Raw genomic sequence first — 19,856 nt, 5'->3', positions numbered from 1 at the left:
AAAAAAAAATGCTCCTTAAACCGTGCCGATTTGAGGCGGCTTGTCGCTGAGCTCAGGCATGGTGGTCAGGACACCAAGGGCCTGGGCTAGTCAGGGGGTCTTTGAAGCCGCCTCTGTGTAGAATCTGACATGAGAGACCAACCAAGGCGGTTTTCGGGCCCGTGGTGGTGTGGTGTGGCTCATAGTCTTTCTTTTGTCTCCTCCCTTGACCCTTCTACGGACCATGTGGGGTGAGGATCCAAAGTGAAGGTTCGGTGGGAGAGTGTGTGTGTGCTGAGGGTGGGGTGGGCTGAGGGCACGGCCACAACCACAAGAACAATGGGCTACAAGGACCACCTACATCCACCTGTCCACCCAGTCTTCCATCCATCTGGCCACCCGCCTGGCTTACCTCACCTGCCTGGCTCCAAGTGCCTGATCGCGCCCCACTGTCCCGCTGTCCGCCATGATGGGCTTGGCTGTCCGTCCGTCTGAGCACTTTCAGCCACTCCAGGAAGCGGGTCCCTGCTCTTGGCCACTGTGTGGCTGGGAGGCAGAAGCGTGACTCTAGGCTGCAGCTCAGGCTCCTGCCGCCTATTGGCTGAGGCAGGGACCAGATGACGGGCCTCAGAACCCTATGGTAGCCATGGCAACCAGCCCCTTTAGACACCGCCACCCCCCAAGCCACTCCTATCTGCGGAGGGCGCAGGCAGTGCTGCCAGTGGCCCCATGCCAGTGTCCCATCAGAGGGGCACTGGGACAGGCTACATAGTAACCGGCCCCACACTAGCTATTAGACATTTTTGTTGTATGTTTCATACATGTCCCATGTGAGGGGGTCTCTGTCCACCTCACGGCCTTTCCTGAGATGTAAAATGTCCTACTTGATTTCCTGGCTGAGGTAGAAATAATGATCTTTGGAGCCCCTGCTGAAAAAGGGACTTCAGGTCAGGCTTGCCCCAGGGGCAGAAGGCCAGGCCTACACTGGTGAAAAACAGTGAGTAGGGGGGAATGGTGGGCAGTGGGGGAAAAAGCAGGGAGAAACCCCACCCAACCCCAAGTCAGAAGAGCCAAGCTTTCAGCCTACCTCAGATGGAAGTTTGTCAACATTGTCTCTGCTCACAAAGCACACTACATTCTTACTGTAATGTCCCTGATGCCAGGCCCATGGCCCTGAGTATGGCCCTGCTCTCTGTGAACCTTGGGTCCCCAACTTGGCAAAACTCAGGAATCCTTCTCTGGGTACAGGGATTTCTAGAATACTGTACCTCCAGAGCCAACTGACTTTAGTCCCCAGCAAGACATTCCAGGATACACTAAGAACAGAGATTCTCAGCAAGAGTATGATGTGTCATCCCTCCATGAACTGCACCTCCTGGTTACAGGCCTTTGAGCGACCTTGAAGCCAACATCCCAGTTCTGTGACATTGAGAAACAGCCCAGTCTGTTCAAACACCCCTGGGAACAGCACTACCTGGTCAAGAGCCCTGCAAAGGCCTGAGAGCTCCAGACAGCATCTCACTTCCTAAGACCAGACCAGACCACACCTGCTGGACACAATGCCTTGATAAGCACCCTCAAGGCTTCTAGGAACAGGTATGATTCTCTAGGTCCTTAGAGAAGGCCAGAGCCTGGCACGTCCAAGGAACCTACGTGGCCAATGAAGAGTGCCTTGCTAAGGCTAGAGAGACCAAAGAGCCAAGAGAACCTGAAACATGGGTCCAGGGGTTCTTACATCCAAAGAAGCAGGTGAGAATAAGCAGGCTGGTCTTAGGGATCCAAGCTTGAAATGGTGACTCAGTGACCAGCCCCAGTGACTCCTGAGCTGCTGACACAGAACAGCACCTCAACTTGAAGGATCACCTTACCATGTTGGGGACCCCCAGTGGACAAGTCTCATCCGTGGGCAAGGAATGGGTGGGAATGGCAGCCTGGGCCATTCTAGAGCACAGTGTGAACTTAGAGGTTGGAGTGAGCTGTAGCAGGAGAGCTGGGGAGGGGGGGGAGCTCCTCCTGCTGGCTGAGCTCATCCGGCCCAGGGATCCAGCTTAGGATGGCTCAGAATGGACAGAAGACCTGGGTAACCTGTTAGCAGGAAAGGTTCAAACTGCCAGGAAACCACGGTGCTAGCACAGACCAAGGCAGGTAGACTGCCATGCACAGGGAGGAGTGAGGTGAGAGTTGGCCTCTAATGGCTCCCTGGGCTCAGAACAGGCCCCTACCTCCCTAAATACCTCTATATTTGGGATTCTGCAGATAGGTGAGACTCTCAGACAAGTCAGGTAGAGCTCTGGGCTGGGCCTACAAGCCATCCCATGTCATCGCCCCTGTGAGTGGCAGAGACCCTTTCTGGCCTTGGTCTCACTTCTAAATGGAATGATGAAGTCACAGCTTCTCAGGTCTCCACTGCCCAGCCCCCATGTGCAGGAAGAGCAGCAATGAGGAATGACAGCAGCGGCGGCGACACAGTCCCCCCCCTTGTCACCGCAGCCGGCAACAGTCCTTTTGACACTGAGGCTGACCGCAGACCGTTGTCATAAAATGGGGAGCTCTTTCTGCCTTCTGCAGGGTGATCTTAGTGCACAACCCCAATGCAGGCTCTGAGACACACAGCAGATGGACAGGCTGGTTCACAGGGCCCCGAAAGAATGAGGGAGGCTGGCAAAGGCAGCTGAAGTGGACGGAAGCTTAGGACTCATGGCAGGCAGAGTGATGTCCCAGACAGGTGCCCACAGCTTGCACCTCAGTTCCCATTCCATGTGGTGTGGTTATTAACACAGGCTTGGCCAGGCGGTGGTGGCGCACGCCTTTAATCCCAGCACTAGGGAGGCAGAGGCAGGCGGATCTCTGTGAGTTCAAGGCCAGCCTGGTCTACAGAGTAAGTTCCAGGAAAGGCGCAAAGCTACACAGAGAAACCCTGTCTCGAAAAACCATTTAAAAAAAACCAACAAGCTTGCCTCAGTGTGTATGTGCATGCATGTGTGAGCAGAGACACTCAATGTTACCCACCCCCATTCTGTAAGCTGGGACACCCCTCACCACACCCAGAAGACAGCACAGTGTACAGATGGTCTATTTGGGATCTACCTCTGACCTGAGTCATTTTACTGGGGAAGGAGATAAGCTAAGGAGATAAGTTGGGTATGGCTCACATCTAACATCTATAATCCCCAAACTCAAGAGGTTGAGGCATTAAGCTTGCCTCAAGTTCAAAGCCTTCCTGGGCTAAAGTGAGACCCTGTCTCAAAACAAAACAAAACCAAAACAAAAACAAAAAAAAAATTGTATTTGTGAAGATGTAACAAAGAACCAAATACCACATTCCACTAAAACAGGGCTATTCTGTGAACCAAGGCCAGGACCACACTAGAGTACACCTCAGTTCTGCCTGGCCTTTTATTAGAAAATGAAACAACCTCAGATTTTAGCAGTAGTGACTAGCAGTGACTTGCTCAGGCCATACTCAGCACCTGACACTGGCAACCACACCAATGGCCACCCTGAGCAATTGCTCAGTACTCCTCAATCCCTGGTCCAGAACCATAACCTGGCCTGTGCTGACTGTATCCCTCAAGGCAGCCACAGGTCTCTTGAGGCCGCAGGAAACTGACACAAGGAATCCTACAGGGCCTAGCCAAGCCTAACGGTGTACATCTACAATTCCAGCCCTTGGGAGAGACAGGACATGAGGATCTGGCCAGCTGAGGCTGTGTAGTGGGACCTCATCTCCAAAAGAATAAGCAACAATAAAAACAACAAAAAACACTCTGCACAGGTCCTGCTTGACCCAGGCCTTGGCAGTGAGAAAGGAGGTAGATAATCAAACAGGTAGCTAGCTGAACCAAGTCAGACAGTCAGGTTAAAAAAAAAATTTTTTTTTTTTTTTGAGACAGGGTTTCCTTTTGTAGCCCTGGCTGTTCTGGAACTACCTCTGTAGACCAGGCTGGCCTCCAACTCACAGAGATCCGCCTGCCTCTGCCTCCTGAGTGCTGGGATTAAAGGCGTGCACTACCACTGCCCGGCTGGTAAAACATTTTTTAAAATACAGTCAGTGAGATGGTTGAGCCAGTAAAGACACTTGCCATTAAGCTTACTGTCCTGACTTTGATCCCTGGAACCCACATGGTAAAAGAATAAGAATCAGTTCCCACAAGTTGTCCCCTGACCTCCACATGGGTGCCATGGCATGTGCAAGCACACATGCACACTAAATAGAGGTCACTTAAAATGTGAACCTAAGAATTATACACGGTGCAAGAGCAGTGCATGCTATGCAGGGGCAGAGGCCAGAATAGGCAGTAAAACCTGAGGGACACCCCAAGGCAAGCCCCGATCCTCATGGCTTTGTGTGAGCCCAGTCACACTGGCAGAATTTTCCATGCCGGCTGTGGATTTGCCATCATAAACACAACCAAGCATGGGTACTTCTATTGCTCCCTCACAGGACCCCACTGTCCTACACTCTGTGGCCAGGCCAGTTCCCAGTCAAGCAGGTAGCTAATGCTCCCCTTTACACAGCCGGGTGTTGGGCTCTGGGAACTCAGCTCCCACTACCACCTCATCTTCCTCCGCACACAGCTAGGGAGACCCTCCCTGTCCTCTCAAGAGAAAGGAATAGGTTTCAGTGCTGATGCCTCTGAGACACCAGCTCTCAGGGCAAAAAAGGCCCCAAGGTCATTGGCCTGCCTCTCTACCTCAAGCCACAGCCCTAACCACAAGGTAGAGGGGAGCAATTAAGGATGGGGTGCTGAAGTCATGGCCTTTAAGTCCATGTGGCCCCATTTCCTGCATCATCGCAGGGCAGATGCTGACAGAAGCCCTAGACCTAGGAAGCTTTCCTGCTTTAGCTCTGCAGGGCACACTGCACAGACCTGAGCCAGGCCCCAGGCTCCCTTCCTCTGCCCTGGAGAACATTCCACAACAAACAGGATGTACACTGGCAGAGAAGCTCCATTTTGCTGTACCCTTGATGCCTCAACCATGAGGGACCTCCTCTCTAAGGAAGTTAAGCAACAAAGGGGACCTCAGTCTCCACAGCTCAGCAGGGCCAGCAGCTACAGCTGGACAGCGTAAATAGTTCACCTGGGTTTCTGTGACAGGGGAATGACCAGGCCAAGAACACGCAGAAGGATTGCAGACTCCCAAGCAAACCAGTACACTTTACTGTGGCTCAGACTACTTCAGCCTTTACTTATTCCAGCCCAAGAACTATAATGCTGCAAGTACTTGACCAGCTTGGACAGGCATCTGCTCCTCTCCAGGCCTCTGAGAGTCCTGACACAGCAGAGTTCTCTGAAAAGTCTACTACAGAAGCTGTATGGTCAGCACATGCAAAGCAGGGTTCGCCCACTGCCCACAGGTGTCCTTGTGCCCACCCCGACTGTGTCCACAGTGCTAAAGGCCCACAGGGAAGGCTGAGCCTGGTGGTCAGGCGAGGTCATCAGCTCTCTTCTGCGCCACTGCTGGCCTGGACAGAACCTGCTCCTGAAGCCGCTGGACCAGCTCCTCTACGTAGACCTTGAACAGGGGTACAGGGTCCTGAAGGGGAGAGGTCATGGTAAGGCTCAATATAGCCCAGAGATGGAGCTCTAGGGAGGGTGGAAGCCAGCTGCTTCTAGCTAAACATGGAAGGAAGATGGGGTCTGGAAGAGTCAGGGGTGGGCAGACAACTGTAAGACTGCATTCCAGAACAGCCAGGGATACACAGAGAAACCCAGTCTTGGAAAAACAAAAACAAAACAAAAAAGACTACTTGCCATCCCGGAGGGCAGAACCTAACCACCAGAACAGGATTGCTTTCTCTTGGACACCAAGAGCCACACGCCTTCCTCTGGCTTCCCTATACTGGCGGCCACTACAGGCTCTAGACTATTCTGGGAAACAGACCCAAAAGGAAGATCCTAGGGGATGCTGGGTGGCCAAGGAAACACCGAGTGCCAAAGGTTCCTAAGCATTCAGGGGAAGAGGGAAGGACCTCAAGAGAGGAAAAATGCCATGCTTCTTCAAAGTGGCAGGAACCAAATGTATAGCAGTATTTAGGTGTGGCAGCCCCCCCATTACTCAACCTCAGTGGCCGGTTCACGGGTGCTCACCTTTTCCTCCAGAAGTCTCTGTTTCTCCACTGCCTCCTCCAGCGTCAGGCCAACCCACTCAGCCTCTGCCTCCGGGATGACAAAACTCTGAGCAAGCAGCAGAAAGCCTCAGTGAGGTACAGGGCCAGGCCAGAAGCCTCAAGCAGCAAGTGGGATGGGGAAACTCTCACCTTGTACTTGTCATAGATGGCTGCTCTCCGTTCAGGGTCATCAGGATGTAGCTGGGGGTCCTGGCGAGCAAGCCTCAGAAGCATCCCTCGCTTCAGGTCCATGCCAAACTTGGAACACAGGTCTTCCTTTGGGGTCTGGCAGAAGGTTCACATAGGGCCAGGTGCTACAGCAGGGTCCCACCCACCCCATCAGCTGACCCTGTAGGTTCCTCTTCAGCTGGTACCCCTAAGCTAGACCAGGGCAGACCAGGCATCGGGATCAGCACCAGCATACAAGTCTAGGTGGGTCAAGCCAAAGGCAATCCCCAGAGAAGGGTAAGCAGTGGCTATGACTGTTCACAATTGACCCTCCTGAAGGCAAAGAGCTTCCACTGGGGCTGCACAAAAGAGGACTCAGTCCCACTGTGTTTTGCTAAGACTTGTAATGGCTACCCTGGGTTTTATGTACTGCCCTCCCTCCCCCGGCCCCATGAAGTGCTGCTTTGCACCTCCCTTGATCGACAAGACCCTGTAGTGCACTAACCCCTGCTTGCCTTGAGAATATAGAAGTCAAACCCGTAGGCCTCATCAATGAGATCCAGGGTCCTCATGGTCACAGTCACAGTGAACTTCTTGTCCAGGATTTCACTGTAAAGCTCCCGAGTAAACAGCTGAGGCTTCCACACCTTCTTCACTCTCGCTGAGAGCTGAGTGCGCAAGAGAGACCTGTTGACTGCTGGTGTATGTCCCTACAAATCGAATGGTCCCCCAAAGCATCTTCCTGGGAGCTGGGCTATATGAGGCTTGCCCTCTTCCTTCCTCAGAGGCTCCACGGACACCAGACAGGACTCCGGGGACTGGACCTGGATGCCCACAAAAATGTTTGCCTCTCTCAGGCTAGCCCTCATGTTGCTGGCACAACTGAAACCCAGCAGCCACAGGAAAGCGAGTGGCATCGTGGAAAGGCCCGAAACACACTCCTCCCACAACGCTTGGCTAGGAGCAGAGTTCCACCAGAATGATGGATTCCAGGCTCTGCACCTTGGGAGCTGCCTGAATCCAAGCATCATCTCAATCTTTATCAGTTTGATGTGGGAGGAGCAAAGGTCCTGTCACAAGAATTAGGCAAAGGCTTATAGAAACTGGCAGGTGGCAACCAGATTTCACCTCTTCTTCAGCACAAGCCTCAAATCTATCCTTCTTTCTTTTCTCTGTGGTGCTAGGGATTTGAACCCAAGATCTTAAATAAGCTAGGAAAGCACTCTATCACGCTGCTCCATCACAGCCCCACTCCATTCTTACTTTTGATGGCTACCTGACCAGGACCACCCCACTTCAGGACCCCACTAGACTTTGCCATTGGAGTTTTCCAGATCCTCGCCGCTCCACTTGTTAGCATACTTCGAAAACGGAACGCTTGTGTCAACCACGCAGTCGGGTCTGCAGCGCCCAGAGGAGAGCCTACCCAATAAAGCATGCAGAACCGCCGAGATGGCCCGCACCCACCTTGTCGTTGTTGGCATATCTGTAGCCCAAAATCAGGCCCTCTCCACCCCAGAGCCCCTGCTGGGACTCTGGAGGGTAGTAAATTGGAATGGGTACGTCCTGAACGCGCTCGCGCTGCCCGTTCTTGGGGTTGATCTTGAACTTGGCCCCGTGAGGTTTGTAGTGTACCGGGCTCGGCGTTCGTTCTTCTTCCAGCGAGCGCAAGAAGTGGGCGGGCAAACGCGTGTATATGCCTTGCCGCAGCCGCAGCTTCTGCCACAGGTACACAGGGTACTTGTGCAGAGGCATCGCGCGACCCTCTATCTCCCAGAGTTGCGCGCCCGCGCCTGCCGGAACCGGAACTGGAAGGCGTGCACCTTTGCTCACTGCCGATTGGTAGGAACGCCTATCCGTCTAAAACAATCCCCTTGCCTCCGCCTTCTTTAGGGACCGTGGAAAATTATCTGAGAACGCAATGGATCAAGGCACCATCTACCAAGTGCAGCCCAGGGGTTCCCCAGAACAGGCCTGTTAGGGACAGCCAACCTTAGTCTAGACTCCCTTTCCCTTTAAGGACACAAGATAAATAGATAAATAAATAAATAATTCAAATGAATAAATCACTCATTTGGTTTGAAAAATCGTTGTAGAATGTTAAATTTATCAATTACATAAAAATATGCCTTCATAGAACAGTTTAACATTTCATCACCTCCCCCCAACAGTATATACATGTTTCCCCTTTCAGGGGCTGAAGTGTGCTTTGGTGGCCAAATAGCAAGTGTCAGTAGCTGGGGGAGTGGCCCAGAAAGCCCAAATCCTGGACAAAACCAAGAAAAAAGGCTCCAAGGCCACACAGAGCAGTTGGACCTCCTAGTGGGACAGGGCACCACTGCACCAATCAGCTCAGAGCTCCCAGGAGGCCCCAGTAAGATTGGGCTCCAGAAGCTACCTCAAACCTCAGCTGATCTAGTAGAGGGGTCAGCATCCTAGGGCCTAGAGCCAACACAAAAGAATGCTCACTAGACTAGGACCTAGGGCCTTCAGGATGAGGAGGACATACCAGTAGGGCAGTGTGTGCCTTCTGGGGCCACACCTCATACAGCTGAGCAGCCTGCTACTCCGGGCTCTTCCCAGGATCTGTGACTCCAACAGAGAATGAGGGATAATGTGTAGCACCCCAGGTTCTTAATAGCTTTTGAACTCTACCACAGTAACTGCAGCAACAAGGCATCCCCATGCCAAGGCAGGATGGTACATGCTGTCAGGGACAGTGGCCTCTGTGGACTCAGGATTCCTTGCCTTGTAGGTCTCAAATCACAGCTTCACAGGGATCCCTTATCTCTATCTTCAACCATAACATATCGATCTGTCCACACATGGTACCCGTGGTCTCCAGGAAGAAGCAGCTGAGACTGACAGAGGACATGGGCAGCAGCCACAAAGATTTTGGGGTGGAGTCCTCTCCTCTGGAGAAAGAAGCCAAGGGTCGCAGGACAATTTTATTCAGATGGAAACCTGGCTGGGGCTAGATAGGCACCTCTCTTTGTTCCTGTCCTAGATGAAGAGGTCATCAGAGTATCAGGTGTCCTTGAGGCAGCCACATCATGTCACTGTGTACAACTCATCCCGATCATTCCTGCAGATCTGGTACTGACAGGGGAACTTCTGCAAGCAGGGCCAGGACTCAGCCTGCTCCTCTCGTGGTGGCAGGAGGAAAGCTGCACTACCAGCCAACAGGATATGCCAAATGCTGTGCGTGTAGTAGTAATTTTCACTGGTCATCATGGAAGTATAGATGGTGATGCCTACAGCAGCCATGGAGATGCCAGGCAGGAGGTAGAAGACCCAGCGCTGCCATGAGGTAGGGTAACACTGACGCCGGTGCCCACAGCGATACATCTGGAGTGAACAGCCACATGAATGTCAGTGCTGGCCAAGTGCAACTACAGTCCCGGGGATAAGGGGTCTATCTAGAGCTAGGCAACATATGGACCCCTGGCTAAGACCTCAGGCACATGGCCATACTGGGGGTCTATGGGTGGCTCTACTGGCTCCGAGCAGTCCTTACAGCAAAACTGGGATCATAACCAGAATTAAGGGCCTGGCTCTCTTCTCCCTGAGTCTAAACAGGAGAACCTATGTGCTCTGTTCCTTACCCACATGGAGGCCATGATCACAAAGGCAAAGAGACAGGGTCCCATCAAGTTCCAGATGCCTCTGCGATCCATCTGCAAGGACATGGCGATGACCAGTGTGCCCAGGACAAACAGGATCTGGCAGAGACACAGGGATGGTTTGTAGGGTCATGGGAGCCTTTGGCTAGAATCACCTGTGATGGCACAAGACACAACAGGTACTGGTGGCCAGGCATGCTAGGTACCCATTATCAGTTTCCCACGATTCTGGCACATCTGCCGGCTCCTCTTAGAATTACTGGCAGATTTTGACCATTCCTGCTCAACCACCTGAGAGGGAAGTGTCCTCCCTCTCCCTTCACTGTGTCCAAAGGTGAACGCAGAAGAACCTTAAGGACTAGGTGATGACACCCACTTCTAATGGGCAGTGTTGTACACATCTACACAATCCTGCACACCAAGCCTTCCAGGGTCTCCCATCAGGATGGCCTTGGATGCTGCCGTGGAGGGGATCCTATACCCCGAGTCTCCATCAGCATATCTCCCCACAGCCTGCAAGTTCATACCCTTAACTTTCAGCCCACAGGATTCTTCGGAATTTTCCTCACCTACTTTTTTATATGATCATGGAACTTCTAAACGTGCCCCCCTAATAAGTAGTACCCAGCCTGTAGACAGAGGACAGTTCACAAGCACTGAAGAGTCATCTCCACTGTCCAGCTGCTGTGTAAGTCCCCAGAGTGCCCTAGGACAAGGAACCCAGGGGAATGGTTGAGGCTTCTCAGGGAGGCCTGGCCTGGCTCCTCATTGAGATTAGGGTCCTGGACCCCATCTCCCTTCCTGGAGCCCTCTGACGACCACACCTTTCCTCCACAGCTTCCTATGACTTCCTCCGAGAATGGCTAGTTATCATGGAAGATTTGAAACCCGCCCCTTTCTGTTTTACCCCTACCCCTCTCTGCCACTCCACATTCTGTATGTGGGGCCTCTGCTTCCCTGGAGCCCAGGCTTGGCATCAGAGGCCACTCACCTGTTTCAGGATTGTCTTCAGACGGGCCATGCAAAGAATCGTCACCCAGGTGGAAGCCCCAGAGCCCAGAAAGTCGCAGTACTGAAGCGTGTCATAGCTGAGGATGCACAACACTGCCTCTCCCGGCTGGTCACAGGCGTGGTAGAACTGTGAAGCGAAGCAGTGAGCAGGAGCCCCGACCTCCCCACCCAAGGTTCCTGAAGGGATCAGTCAGGGCCAGCCCTACCGTGGAGAAGAACATGGTGTAAAAGTAGACAGAGGCCTCGACCAGGAAGGAGCGGCGTACCGACACGGCGATGGGAGCCAGGAACATGAGGTTGCTGAGAGTGAGCAGCAGCGCTGCCGCCTTCTGCTGGGCCACAGTCTGGGCTGTGCTGTTGTCTGTGCAGCTCCACCCGCGCCAACCTAGGGGGCCACACAACACCTGCAGTGTGCTGGAGGCAGAGAGGAGGCTTCTGGACCGGCAGGCGCCCCCTCACCCAGAGGGAGGCTGTCTAGACAAGCCTAATGGAATCCGCAGGTGTGGTGGGAAGGAATTGGTTTTGATAGAAACTGGCATAGGTAAGTGGTGGGCAGAGACATGGGCAAGGGGGGACAGCTGTGGGCAGGTTGGGACCAATGTGGAAGAAGCATGTAGACATGGGGAAGTCTGGTCAAGTATGTGCACTCAGAGCGGGTGTGGGCAGGTGTGGAGGGTAAAGATAAGCACAGCTGGTGTGGGCAGTCACGGAAAGTGGGAAACAGGTGTGAACAGGTGTGCATAGATACAGGCAAGTGTGGGCAGGTATGCCCTGCTGCGAGCGGGCATGAGCTTGAAGAAAGATATGTGAACAGGTATGTGTAGGTAGGGGCAGGGATGAATAGATATGAGTTGGTAGGGGGCTGGGCGGTGGTGGCGCACGCCTTTAATACCAGCACTCGGGAGGCAGAGGCAGGTGAATCTCTGTGAGTTTGAGTCCAGCCTGGTCTACAAAGTGAGATCCAGGTCAGGCTCCAAAAGCTATACAGAGAAACCTTGTCTCGAAAAAAAGAAAACAAAAAAATCGAGTTGGTAGGACAGATAGAGACACGTGGACATGTAGGGACGAATATGGCAAGCATGGACAGATGAGAGCAAGTGTGACTACGTAGACACTGCCATGAAAAACGTGGATTAGCATGCAGTCACAAAAAAGTGTGAACAGCTGAACATAGGCATGGATGAGCACAGGCAAGGGGAACCGTTGTAGGGGCTGTGTGGGTATGGGCAGTCAAGGGCAGGCAGGATGTAAGCAATGCCAGGGTCAGGAGGCAACGCCTCCCCTGCAAATGCCTCAGTGCCTGTATGCCTGGAGGGGTGTGGTGTGGGGGGAGGCCACGAGGAGCATGGGGAGCATGGGGAGGAGCAGGAGGGAGCTCTGCTCTGCAGGATTGTTCTCACCTGCTTTACAGCTGCAGCCTGCATACAGATAGCCATATCTGCGGAGCAGGAGGCACTGGCCATAAGGCCCACAATCATTCAAACAGGGCACCACATACAAGATGGTCTCCACATGAGCTTTAGCCTGTTCACAATCCCTGCAAAGAAAGGGCTTGAGAAGGCTGGTTTGTGGAGTTCTGCTGGTTACCCCACCACCTGGACCCCCCCCCCCAAGCCCAGAGCTCAGCCCTCCAGGCTCCAATAGCTGAGACACTCATTCCGCCTACTAGTGCTGATATGAGGTGGGGGCAGGTGGAAAAGGAGAACCCCTAACACAGAGATGCTTCTCTTCATTGCTACCAGCCCATGTCATGTTCCCAGGCTACATACTCAGAACTCGGAGGGCACACAAGCTGCAAGGAGAGGTACCAGTTGTCTGTCTCCGGATAGGGAATGATGAGGTTGGCCACGTGAGATGAGGCACTCATAAACATGGGATAGCCCTGGAAGAAGGCTGCATGGGGTGGGAGGGCCTGTCAGAGGTGGCTAGAGGGGCCAGTCAGTCTCTCCACCAAAACTGTCTACTCAGAATACCTGTGGTGCAGTTGAGTGAGGTGTTGAAGCCAAGGAAGGGAGAGGCAGCATTCACACAAGCTGCTACCAAGGTGCCATTTGTGACCTCTGTCTGGAAGGAGAAACAGTGCAGGTTAGCCACCGCCACCCCCTAAAAAGGTATCTCACCTGCCCACCTTGTATTTTAGCTCAGTTATGCTGGGTAGTTTTTGCGGGGGTGGAAGGACTCCTGCTAGCTCAAGGTTCATCGTGGCCTGAATTTCCTTCAGCTGTCTCTGGTTCTAGCGTGTCCCCTGCCTATTTGACAGATATACTTACAATAACTTCTGACCGGGACTGGGCTGCCCTAGAGGATACCTTCGATCCTCCCATGGACCCCCTTCTGGCCTATGCTGTTGGTATCACTCCATGGACTGAAGGGCCACCCCACCCCAGTCTCAATGCTGAATTACTCTGTACCCCGAGTTAAGCCCAGGTCACAAGCGACTGTAGACTGCTTCAATGGGCTTCCAGAGGATACCTGGTTAGCCCTCAGCATTATGATGAGAGAGCCCCCGCTGTCCATGCCTGTGTCAAGACGGAGCTGCATTACAGAAGGTATGTTTGAATGCACCAGCACGGAGGCCCCATTCAGGGGCTGGAAGTGTACAGACACCACGTCCGTGTCTTCTCTCATGACTGGATAGTTCAGGAGACAGAAGGGGCCACTGCCTGCCCCTCCACTCCTGCCCAGTCCCCAGTGGGCAGGGCTTTGGGGCAGTCGGCCCACAGAGGTGTCATAGCTCTGGTTTGGGTAGTTTTGCATAAGACGATGGAAGGTCACACTCCATGGCCTGCACACTGTCAAGAGGACAAGGGGCTCAGTGTGAGGAAAGCCTGGAGTTTCGGGGGAGGTAGGCAGAGCCAGTCCACCCCTCCCGCCCAAGTGGCCCACCTGTAAAGGCAGCTTTAGCAGTGAAGACCACTGACACATGAGGTCCTGCCAGACTCTCAACTGTCACTTGTAGCCACCGGCCCCAGGGTGGTGAGGACAGTAGCAAATGGCAGGCTGGAGTGAGGCCAGTGCAACTCAGCACCTTTTGGAAGTTTCTAGGCAGGGTGGATGCACCCACTGTGAGACGCACTGGGCAGCCGGGGCTCACACTGGACACACAGCCCTGCAGTTCCAACTGAAGCTCCTGGGTGTATTCAGGGACAAAGATCCTGTGGCAAGGTGGTGACTCAGACTCACTAGCTCATACTGTGAACTCACTTCCTCTAATCTGCTTAGGGAAGGTATCTGGCCTTTCTTCCCAGCATGTCTCTAAGGTACAGCCTTCTCACCTGCAGGATGAGATGGTGGCACCACCCACTCTGAACCCAAAGGTTGGGGCTACAAGACAGACTGGACTTCCCCATCTCCACTCACTTGAGGTAGCTGGGATGGGAGAGCAGCGTCTGTGAGAGGGGAACATCAGGCTCTAAGATGGAGACTTCAACCACCCTCATGGCCAGCATATCAGGCTGGAAGGTGTAGGCACAGGTAGGAACAGAGCCCTGGGAGAGAACAAGGCAGAGTGAGTGATAGGGGTCAGAGAACGCTGGACGCAGGCCAAAGATCTTTGATGAGGGGACAGAGTTGAATCCTGAGTCAGGTAGCTGCGAGTACAGTAAGGTCTGCCCCAGAGGTGGACAAGAGGCTGCTGGTCCTTCCACGCATCAAGGGGTTTGGCCTTCATCCCGGGAGGTCAGACCCCTCACCTTCACCTCGATCTTCTGGGACGAGGGGGGGAGGTGAGCAACCACAAACCAGTCCCCAGGGGCCGGGTGGGAGATGTTGACAGAGGTGTTGCCCAGTAGCATGGTACTCAACAATGTCCTGATGTGGAAAGAGGCCTGGCTCAAGGTGTTGTCGGGAAAGCTCGTGCCCAGCGGGTTGATGACAGGAGGGGCACCATAGCGGAAATGCCTGGAAGAGATCGGGTCAAGGGTCAGGGACAGGGTTTCAGCCAGGCATGGGTGTTAGGGACAGAGTATCACCTACACTGTGATTTCTACGTCGGTGCACGAGGGACCTCCCTGGGACACATGGAGCAGCCAGCGAAGCAACACTGTGTCTGGGGGCACTCGGAAGTGGAAGAGCCGGGTGCTGCCATACCAGCTGTAGAAGGACAGCTTCTGTGGGGCCTGTGAGAAGTGCTCAGACACCAGCCCAGCCTCTATAAGGAAAAGGGAACAAGTCAGCTAGGTGGGGCCGACAGGAAGAATGAGGCCCCGGGAGACAGAAGCTACTTAGATATCAAGTCTTAGACCCACCCTGGACGGCACCACTCTGACTTTGATCTTAGCCCAGGTAGAAAATGCCTCCTGGTACCTAGACGTTGTCTGCAGTAACCAGAAGTTTCTCCTAATGATGAGCAGTTATCCCTCTGCCTCCTCTCCCTAGATGGCCACTGCCTACTCACCACCAGGGACTTGGCCTTCTCACACTACAGCAACTTGCAAGCACTGAAGCCAGTAGCCCCACCCACCCCCTCCACATGGGCCCACCCAGAGCCAATGAGCTCTCTTTCTGTCTGTTGGTTAGCTACTTCCACCCCTTGTACTCTGTCCTTGGTGCATCCAGGCCAAGGGATGAAGACTGAAAGACAGCAGGAGGTAGTCAGGAAGGAGATCCCACCCCTGCTGATATCTGCCTTGACCACTGGACCATGGCAAAGGCTCCTCCCTCCCATCCCACCTGTGAACTTCTCCTAACTACATGGCCAGGTAGGGAGGCTTGGTCCTGAAGGTAGCTGCCTCTCCAACCTGTTATGACTTAGGACACAGCCAGATCCCTACCCAGAAAAAGACCACGATGAGGGACTTCTGTCCAGAACCCTGGACAGTCGTAAGAATCAAGGGACAGATGGGCATAGGTGGAGCACACCTTTAATCCCAGAGCTTGGGAGGCAGAGCAGGTGGATCCCTGTGAGTTCAAGGCCAGCCTGGCCTACAAAGCACGGTTCAGGATAGTTAGGGCTACACAGAGAAATCCTGCCTCTCAAAAAACAAAACAAAACAACAACAAAAAACCAAGGGACAGGTATCACCAAATGGGTGAGACCTCCAATTGCCCTCAGGGCACACACCCATGCATGGTGATACAAAGACAAAGCAAAGGACCAGGCAGATAAACTACCCAAAGCCCCCAGACTAGGGCACCACATGGCCCAGGCCCTGCCTCAGCTTACAACCTCCTACCCCATACCTAGTGCCAGCTCAGGCTCTGTGCCTGTATGATCTTGGGTGTCTCTTACCTCTCTAGATGCCTGTATCCCTATGGATAGGCTAAGGTAGACTGCTTGTCCCTTTGTGGTTAATGAGTGATAAAGTGCTTTAAGAGAAACACAGTACTGTTGGCATCCTTCCTACTCAGGAAGCCTCCTTTTGCCCCACCGTGAAAGTGGTGCCTGCCTGGTTCCCCCAGGAGAGGGAAGAGGGAGTCAGGTGAGCAGCTGGCTTTCTTGCCAGTCATGTGACTCCTCCCAACAGAGGCACCTGAAGAAAACATAGCAGCCTGCTGGAAGGAGGCTAAGGGAGCTGCAAAGGAGCCTGGCATGGGGGCAGGGCAGAGTGAGGCTCCCTCAATGAATTCCAAACTCTGGGGTGTCTGCCGGTCCCATTCACCAGGTTGAGGCCTGAATGCCAAGAGCTGCTAAATGCCCTAAGGATAATGGAGCAGAAAAAAACAATAACAAAAACAACAACAACAACAAAAAAAAACTGTAAGGCAGAATATTGTTCTCCGAGCTGAGGCAGAGCAGGTTCCTCACCCCTAGGACTGTGACCTCTGAGAAAGCCAGGTGAGAGAGGTCACCCTACAGTGTGCAACTTGACCTGCTAAGGGAAAGCCCTTGGGTTGCCTTTGTGAGGAAGGACACTTGGAACAGAGCTGACATCTGTGATGTTTGGATACTTAGATGAGACCTACTCAAGGTTGCCTTAAGACCAGGTACCAGGGGCTGGAGAGATGGCTCAGAGGTTAAGAGTATTGACTGCTCTTCCAGAGGTCCTGAGTTCAATTCTCAGCAACCATATGGTGGCTCACAACCATTGGTACCCTCTTTCTGGCCTGCAGTCATACATGCTGTATACATAATAAATAAATCTTTAAAAACACAAACAAAATCAGGTACCAAACTCTCATGTCTAAACAACCCCTCCAGGCTTCTTTGATGAAACACCCAGTTATTTTGTTGAATGTATTGGACCTGAACAATGGGCATGATGGGGTGAGCCCCAAGCAACAGTTGGAAGGATGGGGAGGGCCAGCTGAACAAGCTCCTGCCTGCTCCAGACACCTCCCCCATGGGCATAAGTTTGGGAAGAGAGTGGGAAAAGAAAGTCTCTGAAATTTCCCTGGGAACCTGAGTAAAGGCACCCTGCCCCACACCTTCCAAACCCACCCTAGCAAGTGTCAGAGATACTGCCCACCCACAGATAGAATCAGCCATGACAGCTGGGGGTGGGGAGGGAGGGGCAGGTGATCTCTGAGTTCGAGGTTAGCCTGGTCTACAAAGTGAGTTCCAGGACAGCCAGGACTGTTACATATAGAAACCCTGTCTCCAAAAACTAGGGGGAAAAAAGAAAAGCAAAGCAGCAGCAGCCATGGCCACAGAGCCACTTGCCCCTCACCTAGCCAATGATCCTCTCTTAGGCTTAATCACAGGGATGGAAGAGGAACAAATAGGATGTGGTATGGAGCAATCTATCAGAAGGTCTTTAGGGAACGTTGCCTTTCATTTCAAGCTGTGCCAAGTTCAGAAACCAGAAGGAAGAGCCCTCAAAGCAACAAGAGCTCCGAGGAGCAACATCCCAGAGAAGTGGGGGGGGCTGGAGGGTGGAGGCTGGAAACGGGAAGTGAAAGAGTCAGCGTCAGGAACTGTCTAAGGAGCACCAAGAGGTACAAAGAACTGGGGAATTTCAGGCAATGTTGGACAAGGAAAGGTACTCATCTTTCCCATTTCCAAATGTCTAGTCTCACTGTCAGTTTCAGGGTCAATCCCTGTCCTGCCTCAAGCAGAGCCAAGAGAGCCAAAGGTCTAGGAAACCGTAGTCCAAGATGTCCCGGCTTAGAGAGCAGAAATGCAGAGAGCAGCTGGGAAACTCCCCTAGAGGAAGGACCCTTGCGTTACATTCATTCTGGTCAGCCAGCTTCTTTAGGGCCAGCCTGGAAGTACAGCCGGTGAGAAGCAAAGCCAGTAATCAAGAGTGACCTTCCTAGGATTTGGAATAGGAACACAATGCTGGCTAGAACCCCTCGTCCAGAGTCTGGCCAACTTTCTCCATCTCTACCCTTCTACCCGAACAAACGATGGCCCTTGCACCACCACGGTTCGGCTATTCGTTGATAAGTTCCTCTACCTCCCAGCTCTTAGGTGCCACAATCGCGCCCCTAAGCACTGGGTAGAGGGGCCGGGAGGGTACACTCTAAGTGAGCGAACTCGGCGGGCCCGGGGACAGAAAAGCGGGCGTAGGGATTTTTTTAGCCCCGGACGCCCCGCAGGGGGCGCAACCCAGAGTGAGAACATAGATACATCGCCGCGCCAGGTGAGCGCACAGGTGCCCCCCGTGAGTCACAATCCGCCCCGCGCCCACCCCCCGCCCGCCCCCTGCCCCCGGCCCACGCCTCGGATGGCGCCGTTGGCCAGTGCGGGCTCACCGCTCTTCTTGCTGTCGCCGGCGGCGGCAGGCGGGGGCCGAGCGAGGAGCAGCAGCAGCAACAGCAGCGGCCCAGCCGCTGCCGCCCGCGCCGTGCCCCCGGCCCCAAGCCGGCCCATGGCTCCGCGCTCGGCCCGCGCTACCCCGCCCGCGTCCCGCGCCGCTCGCCCCCGCCTGGGCAGCCCCCGCCGCCTCTGCGGCCACCGCCGCTGCCTCTGCCCGGAGCTCCCATGGCTCGGCCAGACCTGCAGCCAGCGCCCCGGGCACTTCCGCCTCCGAGGCCCCGCCCCGCCCCGCAGGGAGCCGGCCTGCGGTCTAGGTCCCTAAGGGTGCGGGATCGCGTCACCTTGGCCAGAGGGGAGTTGAACACCAGGGGCTCAGGAAGGTCGCATTTGGAGGGGACACGGATTCATGGCCGATCACGCACCTTAAGGGGATGGGAAGCACAGGATGGAGGATCCTGTGGAATGCTTTAGGGTACAGAGGGCAGATGTCACGTGGGAGGCACAGGGTGAGGTGGGATACCGGGCAAAGGTCACGTGGGGCAGAGGGGTCACGCAGGACACAAGATGGGATGCTGAGCAGAGGGGACCACACGGGACCCGGGTGGATTCAGGGCAGAGGGGTCTTCCGGGACAGGAGAGGGTATCGGACTGGAATCGCAAGGCACTGGAGAGTGGGGAAAAACGGTCTTAGGGGAGGCACCATGTGACTCATGGATAAAGCAGTCTTGTTGAAGGCCGGGGATGGGGGGCGTGGGGGGGTAGGGGGGGTGGAGGCGACACGCAGAAGAGTTACATGGGACTCATTTGGGGACAAGAGACAGAATCACTCAAGACATGGGAACAGAACAGAGGGGCTACACGCAAAACGAAGAAACACTGGGTGCGAACTGGAACCTGTAGTATGTTCAAACGGGGGGGGGCGGAGGGGGGAGGGGGGGGAGGGGGCTACAGAGCCCAACACTATGTAGGCCAGAATTAGCATCCCAGGAAAATGTGCGCTGACCTTGCCTTGAGGAACCGAATCACACTGCCGCAAAAGTATAAATGACTAAATGGAAGAGGGGAGGTGCTCTTTGCACCTCTGAGAATTGAATAATAGTTCCATGTCAGTGTTAGATGAACAACTCTGGGTAGCAAAGGGATATATTCCAAACATATTGCAGATATGGTTACAAACTAAAAGCCCTACAAGAGAACTTAGGGAAGTAGTCACGAGGAAGAGAAGGCTTTTCTTTTTTTCTTTTCTTTTCTGTTTTTTGTTATTTTGTTTTTTTGTTTTTTCGAGACAGGTTTTCTCTGTGTAGCTTTGCGCCTTTCCTGGAAC

General features: G+C 53.8%; 2 protein-coding genes across 2 annotated transcripts; both read right to left on the bottom strand.

Moving 5' to 3' along the window:
• Positions 1–5,118: 5,118 nt before the first annotated feature.
• Positions 5,119–8,083, bottom strand: Mrpl28 (mitochondrial ribosomal protein L28). Its single transcript, XM_036196540.1, has 5 exons — positions 7,727–8,083; positions 6,775–6,927; positions 6,242–6,376; positions 6,072–6,158; positions 5,119–5,517 (listed from the first exon to the last, which is right to left on the bottom strand). The coding sequence occupies exons 1-5, from the start codon at positions 8,012–8,014 to the stop codon at positions 5,407–5,409; spliced, it is 774 nt and encodes a 257-aa protein (XP_036052433.1). The 5' UTR covers positions 8,015–8,083; the 3' UTR covers positions 5,119–5,406.
• A 254-nt stretch (positions 8,084–8,337) lies between these two features.
• On the bottom strand, positions 8,338–18,783 carry Pgap6 (post-glycosylphosphatidylinositol attachment to proteins 6). Its single transcript, XM_036197694.1, has 13 exons — positions 18,529–18,783; positions 14,869–15,043; positions 14,586–14,793; positions 14,254–14,381; positions 13,780–14,048; positions 13,366–13,685; positions 12,867–12,957; positions 12,663–12,786; positions 12,294–12,430; positions 11,100–11,278; positions 10,874–11,020; positions 9,865–9,981; positions 8,338–9,607 (listed from the first exon to the last, which is right to left on the bottom strand). Exons 1-13 carry the CDS (start codon positions 18,644–18,646, stop codon positions 9,311–9,313), a joined length of 2,310 nt encoding a protein of 769 aa, XP_036053587.1. The 5' UTR covers positions 18,647–18,783; the 3' UTR covers positions 8,338–9,310.
• Positions 18,784–19,856: the final 1,073 nt, after the last annotated feature.

The sequence above is a fragment of the Onychomys torridus genome, chromosome 8 (genome assembly GCF_903995425.1).
Source record: "Onychomys torridus chromosome 8, mOncTor1.1, whole genome shotgun sequence".
NCBI lineage: Eukaryota > Metazoa > Chordata > Mammalia > Rodentia > Cricetidae > Onychomys > Onychomys torridus.
The sequence above is the reverse complement of the archived record's forward strand: the minus strand, read 5'-3'. Positions and strand labels throughout refer to the sequence as shown.